The 27,016-nt window shown below is 38.6% G+C and overlaps 1 protein-coding gene across 3 annotated transcripts in view; it reads right to left on the bottom strand.

The window, feature by feature from the left end:
• Positions 1-2,091: 2,091 nt before the first annotated feature.
• Positions 2,092-27,016, bottom strand: part of LOC149081040 (MFS-type transporter SLC18B1-like) — a 58,867-nt gene continuing 33,942 nt past the window's right edge. For 2 of the 3 annotated variants that reach the window (XM_089237795.1, XM_089237794.1), the window contains exons 2-13: positions 17,972-18,067; positions 12,663-12,736; positions 11,507-11,654; positions 10,760-10,828; positions 8,553-8,640; positions 8,046-8,185; positions 7,802-7,900; positions 7,494-7,585; positions 6,665-6,760; positions 4,707-4,781; positions 3,175-3,268; positions 2,092-2,450 (exon numbers count right to left, since the gene is read on the bottom strand). In XM_089237795.1, the coding sequence (XP_089093921.1) occupies positions 2,334-2,450; positions 3,175-3,268; positions 4,707-4,781; positions 6,665-6,760; positions 7,494-7,585; positions 7,802-7,900; positions 8,046-8,185; positions 8,553-8,640; positions 10,760-10,828; positions 11,507-11,654; positions 12,663-12,736; positions 17,972-18,067 (1,188 nt within the window). In that variant the 3' untranslated portion in view covers positions 2,092-2,333. Of the gene's footprint in view, positions 2,451-3,174; positions 3,269-4,706; positions 4,782-6,664; positions 6,761-7,493; positions 7,586-7,801; positions 7,901-8,045; positions 8,186-8,552; positions 8,641-10,759; positions 10,829-11,506; positions 11,655-12,662; positions 12,737-17,971; positions 18,068-20,740; positions 21,116-27,016 lie in introns of those variants that run through there. The other variant, XM_089237796.1, reaches the window with a different exon arrangement.

Below are 27,016 nucleotides of genomic sequence, written 5' to 3'. Positions count from 1 at the left end.
ATTTTATGCTATCCTCAGAATTCAAACCAGTGATTATACATTAAAAATATTAGGAGCCAATGTCAATTTTTCAGTCGCCATGACGATCTGGTATTTGTCAAGCCTTGGTTTGCAAGAAATGCATATTATGTGTTTTAAAATGAGAGCCACTGAAACCCGAGAAGTTGTGAATCATGTGCAAATACTGAATGAAAAGCAGTGTCTTGTCATTCATGAGATAAGTTTAGATGTCTTGGTAAAGGTTAAAGTCTGGATTACAAATTGGTAAGAATTGCTCATTACTATAGTTGTTGAGTATACCTTTTTGAATACTGTATTATCGTGCAATAAAAAGTTAAAACATTGTTTTATCTGTGTAATGTTTCATATTTGTGTAAACAGAAGCGAGAATAAAAATTTGTTAATATGATTTTTAAGCTTTCATATCTTCTACGTCCCCCCCCCCCACCAATAGGTGCAATTTATGTTATGATGAATTGTTATTCATCGAAGAAAAATGTAATTATTGAATAATATATATTTTGTGCACTGTATAACCTACATTACAAGGATTCATAGAATAACTTGTTAAATAGGTTTGACAGACATTTCCCTTTAATTTAAGAATTGATATACTGGCCCGTAAAAGTTATTTCAGCTTTTTTCTCCATCTTATATGAAAGATGTGTTTTTGTGACATAGTCGTACTTGCCCGATGAGAATAAAAAGTCTTGTGTTCTTAGAACTCTCGTCATCCCATTTACTATATATATATATATATATTCCTTATGTTTGCCCCCAGCAGGTCAGCCGGAATGAGTCATGTGACCAAACACATCGAGCCTGCCATGCTCAAGGTTCAGGCAGAAGTCATGTGACCTCTAGCTTCGTTAGCCTTGAATTGAGCCGCTGTGACTCATCGCATGTTCCAGAACAATTTATTCATAAGCACAAGATATGTGTAGTTCATTAGTCAAAAGGTTTTATATATGCACAATAAGCATAAAATTTCACATAGCAGATATTAAAATATTTGTACACCAGTTGATACTCTGTGTGATGTCAAAATGTTGCAGTAACAGATCAGATGAAATTCTGCAGAGGAATGCATATGAAGTGCATGTATGGTTAAGTAGTGGTAGTAACAATAGATCTGGACAGTGTGTTGGGTTACTCTGGACTTGCAACATTTTAACAAGTCCATGTAGATGTCAAAATGTTGCATGCAGAGCAAGCCCGTGACTGATTTTTATGAGATGGGGGAACATGATTTTGCGACCCCCTTCATGTAGAATTCGATAAAAGTTGATCATATGTTCCTTTACTTAAAATTTTCAACCTGGAGCTGTTGTCTTCCCCCCCCCCCCACTTCTAGTTCTGGCCCTGATGTCAAAATACGCATGCAGTACATCAGGTTCCTGCACATGTTAAAATGTTGCACGCAGAATAAGTCCATGCAGATGAAAAAAATTTTTTAGAGGGCATATATTGTAGTGTTTTATACAGGAAACTATAATAAAAGACAACAGTTCAAATGGGGTAATGAGATATTTAATAACCCTTTAATGCCTGACGGCCCAGATAAGAATAATGGGTATGTTCGAAGGCTTTTGTGGAACAGCAGGGAAGAAGGCACGAAAGCTTTCGTCAGAGGTGGAATCAGAAAGATGGCCCCGACAAAAAATTGGGAAGAAAACTTGGACAAGTCCCTTCATGAAGGAAAAAAAATTAGGATTTTTCACGAACCTCCCAGTTCTAGTGTCTGAGCGTTGAGGTACATTTTTTAATCTATCACTGCTCTAAGAGCTCAAATACGTTACGGCCATTACTACACACATTCCTCTACAGAATTTCTAATGAATCAGTGCATGCCGGAATGTGTTGCCCCAAATGTATTTATGTTGAAAGAATTGTGTTTCAGGTTCTTGCTAGTGCTGCTATCTGCCTTTCAAGATTTTTAAGTAAAGGTGGTTAAACGCTGGAATTTTCATATTTTGTCAGTATCGTATTGTAGGTCTGCGGAGAGAGACTTTAATTTAAAGAAGTAGATTTTAAAAAAAGCTCACATTCAGGTTGAGGTCGCCTATGAATAACAGATGTGTACAAAGATTTCTAAAAAATAATTTATTCGGAATATCTTGCGTAACAATAATACTCTTAGGAAGAAAAAAAAATACATATATTTATTTATTTACAAATCGGTGATTATATATAAATGTGCGAAATGGTTTCATACACATATACAAACATGGTATGCTTTTCCCGAATAATTGTGTGGCAATAACTACTAAGTAAAGTCTTTGGCAATTTTTTTTAGAAAAAAAGTCTCTTATTTAAATACAACAACGTAACTTTTATATATGATTCTCTTTGTCTTTGATCTCTGGAGCTGCTTCGTGGTTCAGCGTCAGTTTTCTGGATCTCCGTTTCTTGAATGCCAAATAGATGAGACGACTGCTCATGACGATTCCCTGTATTTGAGTAAAACGAATAGTTTTATATTATTAGGATTTTGTTGTGCAACGATACAAATGTCACTACATAAAGGGTGTACCACAAAAAGGACCCCCCGATTTTAAAATGAAATAACTCTGAAACAGTGATTGATAAAAGAATAAAACAAGTGGTTCTGTTCGATGTTGTACCATTCAAGAGAGGGTTTTCACTGTAATTACTAGGGCTAGGATTTTTATGACCTAAAAACCAACAGAATGTGCCCCATAAAAAATGCATTTATGCCCTAAAAATATGCTTTCATAAATAAGCTGACGATATTTCTTCGAGGAAATCGCAGATCATTGTCAAAAATGGGGCCAAAGGCATACAAATAAAATCGTCAATAGTTGCTAATATCGTGGGAAAAATCTCCAATCATTGCTGAAACCGATGTCAAGTGTAAGTAAAATTGCCAATTATTGCTAAAATCGCCTATTACGGCAAATGAAGCTAGGGAAGAGAGAGCTTTGGGGGGGGGGGATCCCTCTTCATTGTTATGATAAAATATTAAAATATGCCACAAACTTTGAATATCATGACAAGTACCCTAAAATTACTAAAAATCATGAAAAAATGCTCTATCGTGTAAAAATAGCGAAATATGCAAAATGCTTAAAAAATATGCAGAGCCATAAATGTCTTAGCCCTAGTAATTACATGTTTTGAGTTCAAAGAAATTATTATTTTTTATTAACTTACGATCGCTATTTTCACGAAAAATATGACCATAGTTGAAGCTTCGTATCCAACGGTGTCGACGAGATACCCCCCAAGAGCTGGACCAGCAAAACCCCTGTTAAGAAAAAAACAATTAATTGTATAAATACTCTGATTCTGTTGATATCCAATCTTTCTTTTTTTTCGGACCGAGCACAGCTCCAGTCTATCACCATGGGCAGTTATATGAGGCACAAGTCACTCATATGAGTGAGTTGTGTCGGAATTTCGATTGTGTGTGCGCCCAACAGTCTGAGTGTGCATATAATGTTGTGTACGATTTTTCAGTGCTGCCATCTGTATTTCATAAGTGAAAGGTAATGATTGAATATTTGTATCATTGTAGGCTTGTTGGTCTCTGTAGCGAGACTTCTCAATGGGGAGATCGGCCCACATTCGCGCCTCAAAATTAGGAACCACAGAAAACCAACTTCAGGTGACTACCATTGTGGCGACAGTGGGACGAACCCGGGTCCTTGCAATGTGAGTCCGTCACTATGACTACTCAACCACCACAGCGGCAGATAGCTAATCATTATTCTATTTATTACAATTACAGTAAAACCTTCTAACAACGGCACCATGGAAATGTGGCGTTATTAGAAATGGTCGTTTCATTTCTGAAAAAAAACAGATCTCATCAAAAAGTCTTGCCTCACACAGAAGCAGACCTATGCCGGTACACATATTCAATCATTACACTTCACTCACAATATTAAATGTAGATGATAGCAGCATCGAAAAATCAGATGCAACACACTAGATACCCACTAACTCTTAGGTACACACACTTACATAGGGTTACCAGATGCCTTCCTTTTCGATGTCATTTCAAGCGTCCTCCTACGTTTCAGAAAATTCTCCCTTTTGTCCCCCTTTTTCAGGTTTCCGTCATCATTATTATTTTTTCACACTGAAATGTAAGTCACTCTTCATTAACACCTGTGTGTATGTTTTTCACACGTTTGCAAGTTTTGACCAATTGCCATTGAAATTCCTAGAATACAAGAACTCCTAAAGTTGCAAGCGGGACAGTAGATGCTATTCTAACCACGGCCCTCTGGTTCAGAGCCCGGGGCACCAGATCCACCTGCTTTTCCCTAGTTGCGGCTGTGCTTCAAGAAAATATGAAAGATATAGTTGAAAACAGCTCTGGAAGAAGAAACTGCAACATACATTTTAAGAATACCATTGTTTGCTCACCAACATCTAATACTGTGTCCTGAAGGCAGGAAAAACACACCCTCCCCTATTCAAAAATAAAGAAATCATGATGCAAACAACACTCACCGCTGATTCCTAGTGGCACCATCTGTTATGAAAATAATGTCAAAAAAACATGTGCAAAAGAGTCCTTCTTTCTCAGTTTTCAAATCTGTGGTAACACTTACACTTAGCTCAACTCACTCGGCAGCAAATTACCTGTGGTGATAGACCCGAGTTGTGCCCATTTTGAAAGAAAGGATAAAAAAACCAAATTTTTTTTATATATGTAATATTGAACTAAAACATACCCTAGGCAGGCTGAGGAGAAAAGAAGGCCCGAAACCATTCCATAGGTTCCAGCATTTTCTGGAAAACCTCTGCTCCTGTAATTGAAATGCAAAAATATAAGATCATGATCTTAAAAACGACACAATTCATTTTAGAACAACAAGAAAAATTAATAAACACTAAAATTTAGATTTGAATCGTAGGCAAGGGCGTAGCGAGGGGAGGGGACTTGGGGGTCTGGTCCCGCCCCCCCCCCCGAAATGTGAGAAAATGACCGAAAAAAGGGAAAAAGATGGCCAAATCCATTGTTCTGTCACTTTGGTCCCTCCCCCCCCGAACGAAATTTCTGGCTACGCCCCTGATCGTAGGAAGTTTTTCCGAGCAAAACCATCTTCAAAAGCCAGAAAAGTCTACGAAGCTTCGCTAATCATTTCAGGATTGTCGCATCATGGTGACATGGTGATTTCTATGTATATTATACCTATATTTTAAGTAGTAAAACCTCTCTTTTGTGGATACTACCGGAACAAAAAAAAAATCCATCTATAAAAGAGGGGTGACTGTAAATAAGAGGGGGGGGGGGGTTTGAAAAGCATATTTTTATTATACAAGGGAAAATTATTATTTGGCCGTAAAAGAGGGAAGACAGCATCTGAGAGCTGTCCGTCAAGAGGAGTTTCACTATAATAGCTGTCTAATCTCAAATTCATGGGCAGACTAAGGCAAAATAAAAGAGCAGGACCTCTCAGTGAACCGCTAAACGCTGGTACTCAATTTGTGGCTTTGTGCTAATCTTGCCCTACCAGTAAGTACTGGCAATTGTAATGTCTGGTTTTTATTCATTTATTCACATACCCTTAGCGAGTGGGTCTAGGAGTGCAGCTATACTGTTGTTTCCAACTTTGAGACACAAATGTGAGAAGATTTCCCCGTTAAACAATCTAGACACAGAGCACAACACGCCTACAACGGTACAATCACTACACTTCATTCATGGTTAGGGGCCATTCAAGTATTACATAAGAAGATTTTCAGCCATTTTTGACCCCCTCCCTCCCCTTGTCAGCAAAATTTCGTCAGCAGCTTAGAATATTTCATATCTTCAAAAAGGGGTGGTTGATGACGTAAGCAACCTTCAACCCCCCCACCGTCATCAAAAGTCAGCAAATCCAAACTTGAATGACCCCTTAGAAAAATTGATGGCAGATAGCATACTACACCTAACATGCATTGAAACAAACTTTACGTTAGGTTCACAATATGGACATGCATATTCAAACATGTACCAATTTGTAAGAAGTTCTGCAGAGGAATATGAACGATATGTCTGGTTTAGTAGTAGCAATCAGCTATACAGATAAAAAGAATTGCAATTTAAAATGACCAATCTATAAAGGCACCCCTATAGGTGCATTCCCACTACTTAAGCATCGGTTTATACTCACACAACTTGCTGAATTCATAAGTAATATGGACATAATGGCAGATCACATGACAAGTAACATATGCAAGATAAGTTGGTGACTTTCGGTTATCCACCTGTTGTCAGTTCATAAAAGATTTGCATCGTGACATTTATGATTTGCATTGTAGGCAGCACAGAGCTTAACCAGCTTTGATTTTATTATTCTTTCTTCCAGACAGAACATGGTCTAATTATCTGCTCGCATGCCATTCTAGACTACTAAATCCTCTCGAGCTATGTTGGGCAGATGAAATAGTGTGGACATAGACCAAATGAGCAGGAGCCTGACGATCATGAAATATGGAGAGACATTCAGATGATAGTTGATTAATCCAATATAATACCAAACACATTATACTGGAAAATGTTATGGCAAACACAGCTGCCATCAATGACGTACAAGAAAAAAATATCAAACTAACAGCGATGATGACTCTTTACGTTTCAAACAATATGCTACCTTTGACAAGTCAATGAATGTTTCAACAACAAGAATAAATGCATAATACATACACAGCATTTTTCATTCCATGAGTGAAGCTGCAGACGATTTCGCCAGCCATCCCAAGGCCGAGGAGAACTTGAGAAATGATTATGACCCATAACATTCTGCGAAAAGGAAAAACAAGAATTTTTAGTTTCAGTTATCATCGCAATATAAAGTGAAAAGATTTTCTTTCACCTGAGAAACCTACTATCAAATCGATTACAGGTTAACTCATTCACTCTCACTAGCACGTATACGTCCCATACAAGTTTCGAACTGCCTAGAATAATGGTAGCCAGAGGCGGTTTACAGTTTTTGCCGCCCTTCTTCCAGCCTAGTAAAATTTTCCTTTTCAATAATTTTTCGAATTTGCCATCTTTAGTTTCTGTATGTTACAAGGTGTAGATTTGAACCCAGGACCTGCAGTGTAACAGACCATTAAGCTACCGACATTGGCGGACAGAATGTAGAGTCGCAGCAAAGTATATAAAATTTAAACATCCGCTAGTTGCCAGTTGGTACCAATTGACAGTAGGTAGCAACCCATTTTTGATAAACATGTGCATGTACATTCCGACATGTTCAACGCTTCAGCAAGCCCCTTCTTATTTCTCGGACTTCGTAATGTGACTTCAGTGTGTGGCACCACCTGCAAGCGACATTTGTAACTAATTCTGAAACTTCTGTATCGGATATGTTTCATTCTCAGAGTTTTTATGCACATTCAAAAATACATGTTTTCTTATATTAAATTCAGGAAATGACATCTGAGTGTTATTAAGTCAGAACAGAATATCTGATCGATATGAAAATACTAAAAACCATGATAGAAATAAATTAATCGTACACACTTACGTGGGAAAAGTCAAGAAAGGGACGGGACCAATGATCAAGAAACATATGGTGAACATGAATATTGCAATAATCGTGAAATGCTGAGCATTCGCCTGCAAGAGAAAAAAATTGATTAAATGAAATGAAAAACATTAACATTTTGATCCGCTTCTTGAACGGTTGAAGTAATTGCAAAGTCAAATTATCTGAACAAGTTTAGAACATATAATTACACAACTTTAGACGTTTTACAGCAGTATCATAGAAGAACATTTCACAGCATAAATATGTTGATTTCATAAATAAACGATTTAGAGCTCCATTTATACCGTTTTCTCAGCGAAGTATCCCCACACGAATGCAGTCAATGCATCGACCAGACCCTCGATAAGAAATATTCCACCAACAGCACTTGGTGATAAACCAAACTGTAACGATAAAAAAAATTGCATTGAAAAAAATTGAATAACTGATAGCGATTTCAAATACTTTAGTCTCATGAACAAGCATAGTAATGTAACTCTGAGCAATCCTCCAGCAGCAAAAATCGATCATTAAAAAAAAATTTAATACCTGTCTAATGTGCGGTTCTAAAGTAGCTTCATTGAAGCCAAGTGACATAAAGCAGGTGATGATTACGAAGGAATCCAAACAAAAATCAACATCGGATAAGATCTTGCGTGCATTACCAGCCTTCTGCTCTCCCGCAGTATCTAATTTAAGGGAGGGGGAACACATACATATATAAAAGCATTCTTATAATTTAAATTCACACAATGACACTGAAAAAAATATCCATCTACAGTAGAATCCGGACTATCGGATAGAATAGAGTAGAATCCGGACCGAAAAAGTCGGATAGGCAGGAGTTCTGTAAATGCTCACTCGTTACCCCCCCCCCCCCAAATACCATCAAAAACACCATTTTAATAATAAAAACCGCTCCTATTTTTCCGCACTGGAGAAATAGTTTGCATTAATGCATCAGCTTGTTAAATTGAGCAGCTACTGCATTAACTATTATAATAATCTAACTTTAAAGTTTTAACTATAAACAGATAATGCTCCAACACACTTTACCTAAATTGGCAAACAGGATAAAATTAACGACAGTTCCTGCCAGAAGCAAGGCTCCAACGACAAAGAAAGGTGTCCCGAAGCCTCCTAACTATAAAAGGAAAAATAATCATGGAAAATATGAAAAACTAATTTTATCATAACAAATACAGTGAAAAATAAAAATCTACATAACGATACCATCTTTAAAGATAATTGCCTACATAACGATAGTACTCTTTGGTTCCAATGCACTTTTCACAGAAGTAGTAATATAATTCCATCTATAACAATTACTCTTTTATATAAATAACATTACATAACTTCTGTCTCTGGAGTATTGTTACACAGGCACGTTTCACTGTACTCCCACAATCAACATAATATAAAAACAGTTACTAAAACACATAATCATGGTTTTACTCGATACAATCAATGCTTGATAATAAAAAATATAGTCTTTTAATTTCATAATCACTAAGAGATTTTAACCAAAAAAATTTTATTTTTAGAATTTATACATTGCTTTAGAACAGAAATGTGAGATAATTTGCGTATCGGCAAAAAATAAATAAAGAAGAGAAAAAATTTGTACACAAGCAAAAAAAAGGAAGAAAAATAATTTGCGGACCGACAAACAATAAATAAATGGGAGAAATGATTTGCAGACTGGCAGAAAAATGGGCGAAATAATGTGCAGATTGACAAATAGGAGAATTAATAAATAAATGATTGAACTGACAAAAAAAAATTGTCAATTGACAAAATCTATATATATAAAATTGATTTTCTGTGTGTGTGTATGTTCTCTATACAAATCTACAAATTTAGATCGATCGTCGCCAAATTTTTCATATATACCAAATGGGACCTGACTTGAATGATAGGCTACTTTAAAATTTCGTCAGAGCAGGGCAAATGCCTCAAATGAGCAAAAAACTGTTCAATCCTCAAAGTAATGAGAGCTTTTTGAATAGATGCCATCATCAGCATCACTTTGAGGGTAAGGCAAGGGATGATCCCCATAGAAATCAGTGTTAAAATTGCCGCTTTTACTGTAGAAATGCAGAAATTTAGTGGGGTTTTCCGCCACATCCATAATTTAAAAAATTGTATTGAATTCTTGAAATATTAAGATCGCTTAGAGATACGAAGCCCAGAAGATTAAATATGAAGTAATTAGCCAAACCTACTTTTGAGTTGGACATTCATGCAATAACATTGATTTAAACTTTTTATTTATATCTTCTCAAGCATGAAAATTAATGTCTCCATACTGTCTTTTAATATGCAACTGCATAAATTCATGTGGGTTAGTATATTTTAAAATTAATTATGGGCCCGTAAAAAGTACATCGAAAAAATTCCACAGCTTTAATTAAGCATCTTTGAAAGCTGAAACAGGCAGATGGAACTTGAAGCTCAAGGGGAGAGAGAATCGAAATACTTAGCGCCCCTTAAAAAAAGAAAAAATATACATTAATTTCTACGTTTCTTTAAATCTAGATTTGTTTATTTCATGAGTCGTCATATTGGTTAACTCAGAAACAGGTTACATGTCCCTCAAAGAACGTGGGAGATATCATGTGATCCAAAAAACCTCATTAAAGAAAACCCAGGCACACACACACACAGCGCCGGGTATTATAGCTAGTAATAAATAAATGGGAGAAATAATTTATGGACCGACAAAAAAAAAATTAAAATAATTTGCAGAATGAGAAATAATAAATAAATGGGAGAAATAAATCGAGCGCCAGCAAACAAATAATAAATAGGAGAAATAATATGTGAACCAACAAAAAAAAGGAAAAATAATTTGCAGACAGACAAATAATAAATAAATGGGAGAAATAATTTACGGACCGACAGAAAATGGTGAAAATAATTTGCAGACTGACAAATAAGAGAAATAATAAATAAATGAGTGAAATAATTTGAACGCCAGTAAATAAATAATAAATAGGAGAAATAATTTTCTACACCAGTAAAAATAAATACAATCTACAGACCTGCTGATGGCTGGCAGATGTAAAAAACCAATATCCAGATAGTAGAGCATTTAACAAATTAAAAATTTATGTACTGCTTAATAATGAGTTGGTCTGAATGTTTTGCGGACCGGTAGGAAATTCTCACAGACTGGGAACTGGTCTGCGGTCCAGCGGTTGAAGAATACAGACAGACACTAAGCTGAGCAGTATGCACAACAAGCGATAAATTAGACTTACACCATAAAGAAACCCACCGATGACAGGTCCTATGGCCAATCCGCATGAAAAAGCTGTCTCAGCTATCGACTGAAAATAAGGAGAAAGAAATATTCATTAGGTCCAAAATTTCGAAGAAAATAACATTTTCAGATATAATTATTGCTTTTTAAAATTTAATAATTAAATCTGAATAATAAGTTTTAGAAGTCATACATATATATATAATGGAACCTTGATTACCTGACATTATTGGGACAAGCCTACGTCAGAAAATCAAGGTTTTTGGACTCTGCCAAATATGCATTGATTTAAAGGTTTAAGCCTAGTATCATCAATTTATACTAATTATAATAAAATGCTATATGCGTAGGGAAATAGTACATATAGAATATTTGTATATGTTTAATTGACTGTCCTCAATATATTTTGAAGCCTAGTACCGCAATACCCTTTGCACATGTTTTTGACACATCCCCTTCCTCAAATTGGGACAATTCATAGCCCTTTTATGGTATGGAAGAGCCTTTGTCTGATACAATCACAAAACAAAAACAATAAAAAAAAGAGAAATACACATAAAAAATACAAAATTCCTAGTGCATTTCGACCCACTATGGGTGCCTCCTTCAGAGGATAAATATAACATGACAGCTATCCACGCTGACCGGTTTGGAAAAACCACTGTTAAAAGACTTTTCTATTTGATTGCTACAGATAATGCTTTAGACTAATTATTTGAATTTGTGACAAATGCTTCAAACTTACCATAGCTCTCCCAATAATGTCAGAAAACTCGCAGCCAAGCACCGTATAAGAGGCTGTAAGAAATGCAGAAGCACCAATAGCATCAATTATTCTGATGGTGAACGCTAGAGCAATAAATGGAGTTCCTGATGGTACGTAGATGAGAGTTCTGTGGAGAGATAATGCAAAAAAAAAAAAAAACCAGAAAAATTAAATATAAATAATTTGGAAACCATCGGCCAATTTTTACAAATACTGTGAAATTCTTGTACAATGCTACTAAAGGGCAGTGCTGCAACTGGGGGGGGGGGGGGGGTAGCAGGCGAGTCTGGGGGGGAGGGGGTAGCAGGCGAGTCTGGGGCGCAGAACAAGAGAAAAAATTTTGCCTTCAACATTACAGGTTATAGGTCAATGCCAAAATGGGTGTTTGCTCCAGCTAACCAAGCAGCTAGCTGTGGGCCTGCTCAAAGGACCACAGAAAAGTACAGTTATACAGAAATTAGTGACAGGGGACATTACTGAATCTAAGAGTGGGAGGGGGATGGCAATATAAAGTTTCCATAAATTATGTTAATGTGTTTATCGATATGGAAAGAGATTAGGAAGTCATGGAAAAGTTGAAAGAAACAATCATGAATATATTTTTTCCCCCAAGAAAAATGGTCCTAACACTCCTGGGGAAAATTTATCTGGCACCTAATTTTTCCAATCAATTTGTCAAGCCTTGAGTAATACCATTATACAAGGTTGAACAAAAAAAAAACTAGGAGTCAGAAAAGCTTTCCAGGTGCCAGAAAAATTTTACCTGAAGGAAAAAAGGTCCAAAATAAAGCTTCTTTTGACTTTTTAAAAACATAGAGACTCTCCTTTATGTTAGCAGATATGGTGCTAAAAATTTCAAAACATTTTGTGCAGTCCTCAACCTATAATTTAATAACTACACAAAAAAATTTCAAGCGCCACTACCCATTTCTTAGTTGCCATAGCAACCTGGGATTTTTCCAGCCCCTGCAATTATATAGTAAAACATCTGGATATAAAAATTTGAATAATGATATACCCAGTCACATACGATCTTAATTACCTTGGCTGACGATTCAAGCACCATAGATCAACATAAATGCTATGGACAGATATGTTTTAATGAGAATTGTATATATATATATGTTATTTTTACCCAAAAAGTATTGAACATATTCCTGAAGTTAGCATACCAGCTTTTAAGAGAAAACCCGGCTTTACGACAGGAACCTGAAAGTGAAAAAAAAATGAAAATATCACTCATTCAGTTGAAATATTGTATTCTTGAACGCAATAGTTTTGAAACAATTCAATAGAAAGTATAGAATTAACCTTTAAATTTTTCCCTTTGTCGTGAGCTTAGTAGGCTGGTGAATCACTTATTGATGATTTGAGATGTAGGGGAAATTTTTCCTGACTTGACGAACCGGGAGGAAGAAAATTAAGCACCAGTGAAGTTTTTAGGAGCCTAAAGTGGCCTCACATGGCCTTCTTTACCACAAACACCAAATCCAGTCATATCGCCATATGGGAATTTCCTACCGATGGAGTTGTGTGGGAAATGAAGGCACCATCTATCGATACGATTTTTCAATTGACTTCCAGTAATCCACGATTTCAGTAATCTGACATAGCCTGGTCTGATATGTGCCAGATTAACAAGAGTTGGCTGTATTTTTCTGCATGAAGCCAGATGCTATGAATGATTTGGCAATATAATTTTTATATATAGCCAACAGCTGTGATTTAGCGACATAAAATTTGACAGCGATGATTGACTCTCCGTCTCACATCTGTTACTGAAAATAACTTGAAATCAACTACATAACTGAGAACATCATGTTGATATAATGTGTTTGCATTGTTTATAATAAAAATTATTTTTGGAAAATTTACTTTTAGAATTATTATTTGATGAAGGGAATGTTGGCATTAGTTGAGTATATTGTCTAAATTGGCATCAATCATGAGAGTGATGCTTGTTGTTTGTTGCTAAAGCAGTACTGCTACCACGAGTATTTCCCCAGCCATAGGCATATGCAGAATTTTCTCAAGGGTGGGGTTTCAATTTCAATTTTCTTCTGGGGGGGGGGGGGGGTTAAGTTTTTCCTGCAAAATAACACTATAATCTCAGCTTAAGGGGAGTTAGAACCCCCCCCCCCCCCGCTTTGTGTACGCCAATGTCTTCAGCCATCTTCCACCATTTACTCTCGCCCATCAAAGTACTCACTGAGACTATCTCACATAAATTTCACTCAGAGTTTGTCATTGGTCGGGAGCCAACTCCTCCAGTTAGGTCGAGAGCGGACAATGGTGTGAGAAAAACAGAATTTTCTTCACTGGTCCATTCACTGGTTTCAGATTAACCCTGGGCAGCAATAGGTGAATGGCCCTTTCTCCTGGTCTGCGGATCATCCCAGAACCTCTGCCGCTTTGTCCATTGTCATTCCACAAAAAATTGCGGAAACCCTCAGTAATGAACTTGGAAAAATTATCGATCACATTCTACTTGTTGGTAGAATGACTACAATCAAATAAAAACTGCCGCAAGGAAAAGAAGTCGTCATTTCAGAAGACAGACAATTTGACTAAATGAAAAAATACTATTAATCAAATTACTTTTGTTTTCCAAAAATGACACATTTCAGTTGAAATCAATAAATGTTAGCTGCACACAGGTCGAGTGTGACTTCTGGAGTCCCCCTGTGAAGTTCAGTGGTCTGCGACAAACTTTTCATCCAAAAGTGCTCAATGACTTGAAAAAGGTTTGAGAATCACTGCTCTGAGGTTATGTTTTTGCTCAATTTTATTCTAATAAGGCATTCACAGGCATATGCAACAAGGATTCCCCTCTCCCCTGGAAAGAAAAAAATGACTCGGTAGGACCCTAGGCCAGGACTTTGAACAGTGGCTCCTTTATAGTCAAATTATAGTGTAAGTAAATGGGGAAAAAATATAACATTTCTTTTAGATTCTCTGGCAGCAGCTGATGCCCTCAATGTAGAGGCCCGAGCGTGTCCCCTCCCCTCCTGCAGCAGGGGCCCCCTAGACTGGGATTGTTGGCAGCAGCACCCCAAACCTGCTTTTCACAGCCCCTATATAGTGTGAAAAATCAAAAAAGTGAAAAGAATAGTTCCGGACCTCAGGGCTAGAGACCTATCAACCCTTCTCTTATGGGGAGCCCATGGGCTTGTGAAAATTAGATCTTGTTACAATTTCCGATATTCAAATTGGTAGGCAAGCATTTCTAGCCAGGAAGGGGGGATCTCAGAAAAGAAATATTGCCAGGGTGCCCTTGATGTTCTTAAAACGGCCCTAGCAGTCCCACCCATGTCGGACCATGAATTCCTCAACAGGCAGCTGCAGCTCCCACCTTTACATAGTAAATTTATAGTGGTAAAACAAAAATGGTAAAAATTTTGGGTAAGAAGATCCCCAGTCCGGGGAGGGGGGCACAATGGTAGCCCCACATCCTGGAGCAGGTTCCCTAGGCTGGGATCTTCACGGGCTCATGGCCCCCCCATCCAGGAGTAGGGCCCTAGGCTCGGATCTATCGCGGGCCCCCTGGTCAAACTTCTCACGGGCTCTTCTATAGTTCATGTATAGCGTGAAAAAGCTAAAAAATTATGAGAATTGTCCCGGGCCCCAGGGCTAGAACCCTGTCAGCCCCGGCCTTGTGGGGACCAAGCACGGGCCCTTTGAATTTATAGCATGAAAAACAAAAGCTGGTGGGAATTGTTTCAGGCCCTGTCAGCCCCTCCAGAATTTTGGGATCATAATTAATGAACTGTGCAATAAAATACACACGCAAATTATGTAAACATACCTCGTCTCAATCGCCATATATGGGGTGCTCTTCTTTAAAAAAGATGGACATCGTAGACGGTGCTCGTGACTTGAAAAAACTTCGAGACTCCTTGATATAAATAAATTTTGGAATCGAGTCCGAACTCTTTATCACATAAACATCGAAACCAGGGCTCGAATCCATTCCAATCGACGAGGAAACCCTTTTCCTCACAGTGGCCATTGTTATCCCCCTCCCCCAAAACAATAACATTCAATTCAACAACATTCAAAATCAAGCGGAATGTCTTTTAGCGCCATCTATAGCATTTATACTGACTGCAGTATACCATGTTTATTTCAACTCTCATTTTATATCTATAGATGGCGCTGCACAAAGACAAACATTTAAACGTCAGGATAAGCTGGTTAAATTCCTCACGCCAGATAGCGCTAAAAATACCCACTTGCAAAAAAAAAAAAAAAAAAAAAAATCGCGCCAAATTCAAAAGTTTATTTATGCCGGTCTGGCCTCCACATCCTGTCAGACAGACAAGATGAGCCCTGGTCTTTCCGGAATGTTCTCTGTTCTTCCCCCTTTACCCGTGTGGGGCCCTAACATCCCGGAGTGGGCCCCTAAGCTAGGGTTACTGGTATAATTGGTAGCGTCCTCCCACGTTTCGGAAAATTCACCCTTTTGTCCTCCTTTTCAGGTTTCCGGAATTATTTTTCTTAATTATCTTTCTTATTATTTATATAAATCTTCCCCAGAAAAATAATTCTTTTTCTTGGGGGGGGGGGCGGTGGAATCTCCGCCCATGTTGTGACCGGTTTTATTTAGGTTGAATGACGTACGTACGCCATTAAGGGTGCGCATGCAGACGTCCTCCTTTCTCAGTGTTTCGAATCCGGTAACCCTAGCCTAGCGGGCTCTTCTGTATTTATAGTATGATAAGACAGAAAATCATTGTAATTGTCCCGGACCCAGGGCTGTAGCCCTGTCAGCCCCACCCCAATGCTTTGTAGAGGGAGGGAGGGAGGGAGGGAGGCGGGGGCATGATGCCCGTTATGATTATTTAGTTACTGTACGGTTTTCTGTTGTGGTACTGCAGGGCCGGTTTTGGACATTTTTCAAGTGTAAGCAAATAATATATTTTTGTGATAAAAAATCATTTCCCCGCTTCAGCTGGTGCACTAAAAAATTGCCCCCCCCCCCCTTCAGTTGGCGCGTTCTGCGACCGCGTAGTTCACAGGATTCAATATCCAGCCTTATGTGGTCCTGCTATACAACAGAATTTGAACCTAAAACATAAGCAATAAGTGAGAGGACAGTGCTCTTCCTAGCACTGGAGCCTGGGACTATTTTCTCTCCATTTTTTTTTTTCAAAATAGTATATTTCTCATAGAAGAGTTGATCCACTTTGCCCAAGAATATTTAGAAGACACCAACGAATAAGGCAAATACACTGTATTTGCCTTATTCGTTGGTGTCTTCTAAGTATATTTCTCGCTAACAATTCACTAATGATTGGTCCGCTCCCAGCCAAGGGGCCCTGCTCCAGGACGGGGGAGGGGGGTAGCCATGATCACAGAAGTATTGTTGGAGGTCGGACATGACTCCACAGTTTCAGGGCCTAGAAATTGGCTGCCTTTTTATTATAGGCGCGGGTACCTTTCCCGGAACTAGATGAGGGTGGGGGGGGGCAACTGTCCCTGGTGGCAAAATTTATGGGTGGCAGTTTTAGGTAGGAACAAAAAACACCGTTATATAAAATTATTGAATTTCAAGGGGGGGGGGCAATATACCTAGTTACGTCCCTGCCCTCTCCCCTACACCTCTGTCTCAAAGAACACTTTACATAAGGGGCAAAGTCGTAACTAAGATTTTTGCCTCCCAGGGCAAACATTATTTTGTGGCCCCCTACACCTTTAAAATTATATAATTTTGTAACGGTGTTCTTTGTTCCCACCTAAAACTACTGCCCCCCTAAATTTTGACGCCCGGAGCAGTTGCCCCCCCCCTCTAGTTACGACCCTGATATATAAGGAGCCCTGAAAATTCATACTACCTAGGGTCCAAACTTATCAAATACCGGCACTGATCTGGTGCCATGAATTCGAAAAGTATGTAAATTGGTAGGTTGTTATTTTCAGATAGGCTCAGGGCCGCAGCGTTAGGAGTAGGGGATTGGGGGTCTGTTCTCTCCCCCCCCCCCAAAATGTGAGAAAATGGCTGAAAAAAGGGGGGGAAAAGATGGCCAAATCTATTTTTCTAGCACTTTGGTCTCCCCCTCCGAACGAAATTGCTGGCCTATGGGCCTGGAGAGGCTCCAAAGTATCTCTTTTCCCGGGAGCCAGGGATGCTGTTGACAAAGAGTAACCTTGCCCCAGTGCACGGCATTCCTGAGCGAATTTTCAGACAACTCTTTCAAGTTGTTATTAAATGATTCAAAATGTTTTCTCTCTCCACCCCGAAAATACGAAAATATTAAAATTCGGGACAAACGAGCATTAAAAAAAAGGGGTGGGGGGTTCAGGAATGTAGGACATTCCTGTGAAATACTTCTGGACGTCTGGCAATCAAACTAAAAACACATACCAAATCATAATATAATTGCATACATAAAATATTGCATTGTATAAACAAAAACACGTATTATTCATGAAATATTCACTCACGATTTTCCCATGGATAGGTGACGCTAAGAACATGACGAGTTGATATATGCCGAATATGAACCCATACTGCGTCGCAGTTGCGCCTTTGCGTTCAGCCTGAAAAGAAAAATTGATAAGAATATAGACTGCGGTCGCCTCGATGATTCGAAGGTTCCGCATAATCCGAGGTGCTCAGATTATTCGAAATTCCTTTCTCAAAGCCTCTTTGTTCTCCGCCAATAATGAGTTTTCTTTCATTTTTCTTACGAGATACGATTTCAGCCAAGGCAGGGTCATTTTAACAGCATCATGGGCCCCCCGAGCAAAATGATTTTTCTGAGGCCCTTCCCTACTCTACTCAAAATGCTTGCGCACTGAGAAGCATTTATTGTTTTACCGCCTGTGGGCTACACGAATTTTGCCGCCCTTCTCCCATCCAAGTCTGATTTTCTTGACTACCCTTTCCCCGAATTTGCCACCCTGAGCTATAGCCCGCTTTCCCCCCACCCCGCCTTCTGCAAGTACACCTGTGTCTGTAAGTCACTCTCTAGGTCACTCCCATGATCATACACTCTCTAAGTCGTCACGCTTTTAAACATTAACATGCTTGCACACTGTTTTGGTCACTTACGTACTTACACACTGTTTTGGTCACTTACGTACTTACACACTGTTTTGGTCACTTACGTACTTACACACTGTTTTGGTCACTTACGTACTTACACACTGTTTCAGTCACTCACATGCCATGCTTGCACACTGTTTCGGTCACTCACATGCCATGCTTGCACACTGTTTCGGTCACTCACATGCCATGCTTGCACACTGTTTCGGTCACTCACATGCCATGCTTGCACATGCTCTATGCCACTCTTTTGGTCACTCACATGCCATGCTTGCACATGCTCTATGCCACTCTTTTGGTCTCTCACTCACATGCAATGCTTGCACATGCTCTATGCCACTCTTTTGGTCTCTCATTCACATGCCATGCTTGCACATGCTCTATGCCACTCTTTTGGTCTCTCACTCACATGCCATGCTTGCACATGCTCTATGCCACTCTTTTGGTCTCTCACTCACATGCCATGCTTGTACATGCTCTATGCCACTCTTTTGGTCTCTCACTGACATGGTTCCTTTGCTTTATAAGTCACTCTTTTGATCATCTACACGTTTACATAATGTTGTATTTCAATTTCTTTTTAGGCATTCACATGCTTGCACATGCTCTAGTGCAGTGGTTCTCAACCTTTTTTTGTCAATGGCCCCCTTTCAACCATTTCTCATTCCTATGGCTCCCTCTTGCGAACATGAATAATTTTCTAACCCCCCGTTCGTCCGTTTTTCCATTAGAAGATAGGTATTCAAAAATTGTCTGAAGTATATTTATATACCTCAGACAATAACAACAAATATGTTTGACTTTAATTTGATTAATTTTTAATTTATGAAAATAACGAAAGAGCAAAATAAACGTAATGGAATACAGTAAAAAAAAAATAGAATAAATTATTTTCAATCAATGCAAATTCTGCGCTTGAAGACGACACAGTGTAGTCTTCAAGCTATAGTAATAGTTTATTTTTGTGTAAATGATTATGGTTTCGTTGAGAAAATGTCAGTTGTAGCTTCCAAAATACGCATTCTTATAATGATAAAAATCGCAAAAAGTGGTAGCAAGCAGTTTTATTAATTTTATTCTCTTCATGCGGATAAAAGTGGTATATAATGAGGGAGTAGCCACACAGAAATGAATCACAATTGAAAAGTTCAACCTTTCACATCGTTTTCAGTAATGTATCAAGAATACAGGTTCATGTTGTAGCCATACTATGAACTTAAAAAATTGAACTAAAGTACGTGTGAAAAATTTTTAAATATTTGTTTGAAACATTCATTCCAGAGAAATCATGTGCGCAGCCACAGGGCCGGATTAACCATTAAGCAAAATAAGCACGTGCTTAGGGCATCAGTACAAAAGGGGCACCACAAAAAGATATCATATGGTATTTCTTTTTAATGCACGGATTTTTTTTCAACATCCGATAGAAGATCCTAAAATTTTAAGAACACTTGATTGTATAGTTGAAGATCATTATCACAAGAATGGCACGAAAGATGAGAATCTAATAATATTGCAAACTATAGTCCGTTTCAGGTTAACTTTGCAGTGAAGGGGAAGCTACGAGGGGCTATGGGAACGAAAGCTTCTTAACCTATATATCGATGCGCGGCCTCGGTAAGGTATGGCCGATTCTTGCCAATCTCACTGAGAAAAATATTTTTTACGTGTAACGTAATTGCACAGTTAAATTAGTAATAATTACAGAATTAAAAGAAAACCATTGCCGATACTTTCAGAAATTAAAGTGAAGTTTTTGAAATCATTTGTTTTTTTTGATTAGAAAGTGTTTTAAAATTTAGAAAAAATAATTATCTTCTATCAGCGTGTCACTTACTCTTCATTGCTGTGCCGTAAGTAACACTAAAAATTTCAAAAAACAGTCATATTTTTCCGCAATATTTCCCTTCCCTCAGCTGAAATTTATTTACAAAAAAAAAATCCAAACAATATTATGAAAGCAACGTATAATTTTAAAATACTGTATATTAACCATGGCTCTCAAAAACTTGGGGATTTTTAGTTTTTTCTTCAATTTAAATGGAAAAAAATTAGTGTTAAATAAAATTGAGAAGAAGCAGATTAACTCTGTTTTCACGTGTAAATGCAGGAATGTCACCAAATAATAATAATGATACGGAAAAGTTTAGAATTTTTCTACTCACTTTTCTTGCCGAAATTTCCGTCGCTCCCTCCTTCCCCGAACGGTATACGTCGATGCCACTTGTTTGTTTTCACGACAGTTTTAGTCTTTTGTTACGGTTGATGTGCTGCTCATGGTTGTTGTTACGGATGATTCTTATTGAGTTTTGTTTACAGCGAGTATTCAAAAACCAAAAATATAATATTCAGGAATGGAAGAGCAGAGAACTTTAGCGTGGCTATCTCTGGTGAAAATTAAGACACAACTGTCACATAAAAGATGAAAGCCCAAACCACTGTGGACCCCTCTCTCTCTCTCACTTATTTTATCTGAAGAGACACTAAAGGCACGGGGCATCGAGAGAAACAGGTGGGTGGAAGATGGCGTCCGTTCGTGTGAGCGGAAGTCGCGAGTCTGTCAACGCTCTCCGTGATCGGAAACTAAAACTATCCCATAAACATGGCAAAAAATGATTAAAAAAAAGGAGGACCTAAAACTTCTGCACCCATAGAGGGCCTCTCATAACAATATCGGTGCTCTCGTGGAAGAGAAACACTTCTTGTAATCTATGAGTGAATATCTGAACTCACTGAAGCCTATTTTTGGGAGAAAACAAAACTGATTGAATATTCGTTTTTATGTAAGCATGTAACTGCATGTAAAACAATGAAAAATTGTATCGTTATGGAAAATTCAACCAAATAACGAAAAAAAAAAATATATATATATATAGTATACAATTGTGTAACGGAAAAAACACGACAGTGATATTGGCGGGGAAAATTTCTAGGATATCGCGCCAGAGTGTCGTTGCCGTTACTATGGATTTTTGATAATGGTAACCAATATTTTTAATAATTTAAAAATTTCTAAGATTCAATATTTTCTCCTTGGATGGTTTGTACAGCCTTTATTCATCAACCGTTCGTCGTAGTGGTATGGTTCTAATTTTAAAAATTCTCAAAATGTGACCTGAAATCGCCCTGTACGAGTTTTGAGGATGAAAATACAGTGTACGCAAAATAAAACATGTAAATTTTTGTACGACCCCCCCCCCCCTAATTTCCAATCAGACAGTTATTGCTCTTTCTCTTCTGAGCCCAACAAACAAATCACATGTTTTTAACTGCATTATTCCCTGAGATATTTAAATTCAAAAATCGGAGACAGGTTTGGGCTCAGGAGAATTTCGCGACCCAATGCAGAAAAATTTTTTTGCGGCTCCCTCTAAAAACATTTTATGTAGTTGCTCCCTGACTTACAAACTTTTCGAGTTACGGACATAAATCTTGAAGGGCAAATTTTTTTTCACAAAGAACGCATTTTATTACGCTCATTTTCTTTCATTATTTCAGGAACGCGTCGATAGTCTGGATCGTAATCAAACACGATATCCATTGAGAGGGAATGGAATTTAAATTAATTTTACTAAATTCATAAATTAATAATAATAATTAGCACGTGGTCCACCTGCTGACACTTCATCGTGGTTCGAATCATATTGAACAGACAGACATTTTTGTCACACTTTTAAAGCGCTTCATCATCTCTATCAAATGTACGTTGCAATTCGATAACTTTGATCATTTTTGGAATTTCTTATTGCTGTTTTTGTTTAATTAATGTAAATTAATAAAAGTGAAGGAATCGAGTAATGGAATTCCATGACTCCCCACAAGGGTGGGTCTGACAGGCAGGATCGTCGTAATAGCATCATAGACCCCGAGCCAAGGGATTTTTTGGAGGCCCTACATGAGAAATTCTCGAAATATTCAACTACGTCTCGTTGTTGAGAAACAAATCCAGAATTGATGGAAGCAATTATTTCAGAAGTAATGAAAAAAATAATAATTAATACAGGAAATAAAATTCCAGAATTAATGAAAGAATATTCAAAAAATAATGAAGGAAATTTTCAGAAATAATGGAGGAAAATCCAGAATTGATGAAGGAAAATTCAAGAAATTATGAAAGAAATTATTCCGGTATTAAATAAAAATAATTTAATCTTTTTTCACCTGTAGATGAGTTCTTCTCTCTATCCTTTTTTTAAATCTTTAAAACCCAATATTTAGAGACCGAACTGTACATTTCTATGGACAAATTGCCAGGCGGGAAGTTTTGACCGAGTCACGTGATTTCCCTGCATTTGATGTCGCTGCAGTCGCGGTAGCTGGATGTTCCCTCCAGTAATATATAATCTCTGTCGTCTGCTTCTCTCCGTGTTACTTGTTTTGGGCGTCTCCTTGAGTCCTGAGAAAATTACTGAACTGGCAGTTCGAACTTCCAGTTCTGTTTGTGAGCTTAGCTTGTAGGGAACCCTCTGTCGTCTGCTCATTAAGATGTTCTTTGCTTTGGACGTCTCCTTATGCTCAAATAAAATAACCGAACTTATAGTTTAAATTTCCAGTTCAGTTCACGAGCTTTGTTTATAAGGAACTGAGCGGAATAAAGAATATAGTTTTTTTACTTAGAACTTCATCATCACCAGGTGAGTCACTTTTAAATTTGACATCAGATGGCAGCACATTACTGTAAAGTGCAGTGTGGAAAAATTCACTTTTTACGATCTTACCTGTCGTCGGACGTGGAGGTCCTATGTTTTGGATGTCTCCTTGGGTCTTGAAAAAATTACTGAACTGGAATTTTGATCTTTCAGGTCAGTTTATAAGCTTTGTTTATAAGGAGCAAAGAATTTAGTTTTTTATACCTGAGCTTCTCGTCATCACCACACCACGTAAGGCACTTTTGATTTTGAAAGTAGGTAGCAGCACCAACAATATTTTTAAAAATGAATGTCCTAAAGTATTCTAGAGTATTAAATTAATTTTAATTCCCTTTTAAAATTGTTAGTGCCATTGTGAATTTGCGGCAAATGCTACAAGGCAAAAAAAAAAACCAAAATAACTGCTATTGGCGGATGGCGTAACAGTTCGAGTTACCCAGTATATACGGATTTTGTCATTGCGTAACGCAGTGACAAAACTATTCATGTGAACATAATAATGATTCATTATCAGGATTTCAAGCCCATCGGAAAATATAAATAAGGGGCCATTCAGGTATATATATATAATATATTACGTAAGCAGATTTTCAGTCATTTTTGATCCCCCCCCCCCCCGTCAGCAAAATTTCGTCAGCATGACGAACCAAATGACGTTAAGACCGTCTTAAATATGTTTAAAATCACGTTTTTCCCGTTAAATTGAAAGGAATGGCATATGAACACTTGCGATTGAGACACAACAGCAAATTTATGCAATTACAGTTTCTTAAGTTATACAGCAATGTAGTTTTAAAAAATTTAATTTCGCGGGTATTTTTCCTCATGTATGATTTGGTCTCTTGGATGGAGTTCGTTATAACTGAATTCGACTTTATTTCTTTTCAGTGGGGGCAATGGGTGTTGGCACACCCCTCCCCAAAAATTCATTAAAAAAATACCCCAGAGCAATCATTCTTTATTCGATTTTTATAAATATATTCCCCCATCAGACCACTCAGGTTTAGAGGTGCCGCGAGTTCGATACCCGGTTCGTCCTTGTCAGAAAACTTTCCTGACACAGGGGTACAACAAAAAATGGCGACTTGACCGCAGCAAAAAATTGCTACCGCACGGAGTCCCCCATCGAGGGATTAGCGCACCAACCTCTCGATGAGTATAAGAAACAAGCCTGCCGTTCGGAATCGGCAATAAATTGTAGGTCCCGGGGTCTAATTAGATAACCACTTTTTTTATTTCATACCTCATGTTAATGTTACTTGAATAGCGGAAAAATTGCGAAAAATATATTCTATGCATTTTGTTTAACTTAAATTTTTTTTAGTCAGAGTGACTAAAAAAATTTAATTCCACAAACTTCTTCGTGGCCTCCGTATCAGTAGCCGTGGCTCCCCTTTCGCCAGATTTTCATCCGTGGCCCCCTTCCCCCGGAATATCCTAGGGCTCCCCTGAGGTCATATGGCCCCCGGTTGAGAACCACTGCTCTAGATCACTCTTTTGGTCATTCACTGAACCAGTCGCTTGCTTTCTCGACAGAGCTGGATTAATTTATGATTACACATATTTTGCCGCCCTTCTCCCATTCTACTAAATTTTTTGGCCACTCATTAATCAAATTTGCCGCTCCTCTGAACTTGGATTATAGCCCGGTGAGCCTCCTGTAAATACGCCACTGCTTGCGCACCAATTTACATGCCGACTTTCGAAAATCTCAACCAGATCTCATTATGAGGCCCACCTCTGAACTTGAGGCCCCCCGGACAATGTCCAGGTGCTCCCATGCGTTAAGACAGCATTGTCTATAAGGGGGTCAAAGGGGCCTTGATTCTTAGGCTGGGTTCTTCGGTAGCCTTTCAAGTCAGAATTTTTTCACACAGGCTCCTCTAATAAACGTACAGTTAACAAAAGGAAAAAAAAATCGCATTCATATTGGTTAACAATATGAATGCGTTAATCCCTTGAACCCCTGTCAGTCTCACTGACAAAGAGACCATGCCCCCCCCCCGAAGGTAGGGCTGACAGGGCTCCAGCCTAGAGGCCCCCGAACAATTCTTATTTTTTTTTTTTTCGCATTTTAAACTCACTATAAAGGGGGCTCGTAAAAATCCCAGAATACGAGCCCTGCAGCAGGATATGGGCAGCGCCATCTTAACGCATGCGCCCACCTGGCCACGGCCAAGGGGCCTCAAGAGAAAGGGGATCACAATAATGAGAACTAGTTGAAATTTTCAAGAATTTGCTAGGTGAGGCCTGAGAAAAGTCCCTTGGCCCGGTGATTCACGATGTGATTCACGTTTTGCTGGGGGGGGGGGGCTCTGCTCCCCTGCCGCCTTTGGCGGCCAACATTCCCCCCCCCCCCAATTCAATTCGCTGAATTTTAGTGGGGCCCACACTGGATATATCTCGGGCTACCGATGTGTTGCAAATTTTACAATGTTGAACAACAAGAATCAATGAGATACATCCAGGGGCCCCGAATTAGAACCTATCAACATTCCCATGGAGCACTGACATGAAGCTTGTCGGACACATCCCTGTAAGGGGCCACGAAAATTTTTCATTTTTTTCAATTTTGCAACGAATAAAATCCAGGGTCCCACATCCAGTAGCGAGAACACAATACGCAGATCTTTAGTGGGGAATCCCGACTGGATTTATCTCGGTCTTCCGCTGTTGCAAATTGTATAATGTTAAAAAACAAAATGAATCAGATTCATCCATAGCCCCAAAATGAAATATGTAAACATGGGGCCCCCGACTTGGAAGCTTGTCAGTTATCCCCCACTGCGAGTGCCATGAAAAATATTAATTTGTATTCGTTTTACCAATAAATAAAAGCTAGGGCCTCCAATCAGTTGCCCGTTGTATTCGCATACTTTTAATGGGGCCCCAGACTGTCTTTATCTCGAGCATCCGCTGTTGCAAATTCTGCAACAGAAAAGAATGAGATTCATCCAGGGCCCCCAAAATGAAACCTGTAAACATGGGGCCCGCGACTTGGAAGCTTGTCGGTCATCCCCCGCTGCGATTGCCGTGAAACATTTTCACTTGTATTCGTTTTACCAACGAATAAAATCCAGGGCCCCCAACCAATTACCCGGGACACCAATTCGCATACTGTTAGTGGGGCCCCAGACTGTCTTTATCTCGGGCATCCGCTGTTGCAAATTCTACAACAGGAAATAATGAGATTCATCCAGGGCCCCCAAAATGAAACCTGTAAACATGGGGCCCCCCCGACTTGGAAGCTTGTCGGTCATCCCCCGCTGCGATTGCCGTGAAACATTTTCATTTGTATTCGTTTTACCAACGAATAAAATCCAGGGCCCCCAACCTATTACCGGGGACACCAATTCGCATACTTTTAGTGGGGCCCCAGACTGGATATATCTTGTGCTTCCGCTATCGCAAATTTTTCAACGTTAAAGCAGCAAGAAAACAATGAGATCGATCAAGGGCCCCTGGAAATGAAAACTTTTAACTTTCCCATGAAGGTATACGTACAATCCCCCCCGGGTACTCCGACCCTGTGTGTTGAGAGCACTGTTGTTATATGTAGCCTATATTATACATATACATACCTCTCGGCATGACCCCCCCCCCACCCAGGGGTAGGGCTGACAGGACTAGAACGATTCTTATCACTTTTTGATTTTTCACACTATAAATTAACCACAGAGGGGCCCTGAAAAGCTGGTTTGGGGGCTCGCCATCTAAAGTCCAGCCTAAGGACCCTGCTGTAGGATATGGGAGCCTCTCGGTACATGCACATAACATGGTCCCGATGGGTCA

Source organism: Pholcus phalangioides, unplaced genomic scaffold, assembly GCF_987345545.1.
Source record: "Pholcus phalangioides strain wild (caught in Gottingen) unplaced genomic scaffold, Ppha-v1.0 ptg000010l_1, whole genome shotgun sequence".
Lineage (NCBI taxonomy): Eukaryota > Metazoa > Arthropoda > Arachnida > Araneae > Pholcidae > Pholcus > Pholcus phalangioides.
This window is presented reverse-complemented; position numbering and strand designations above follow the sequence as displayed.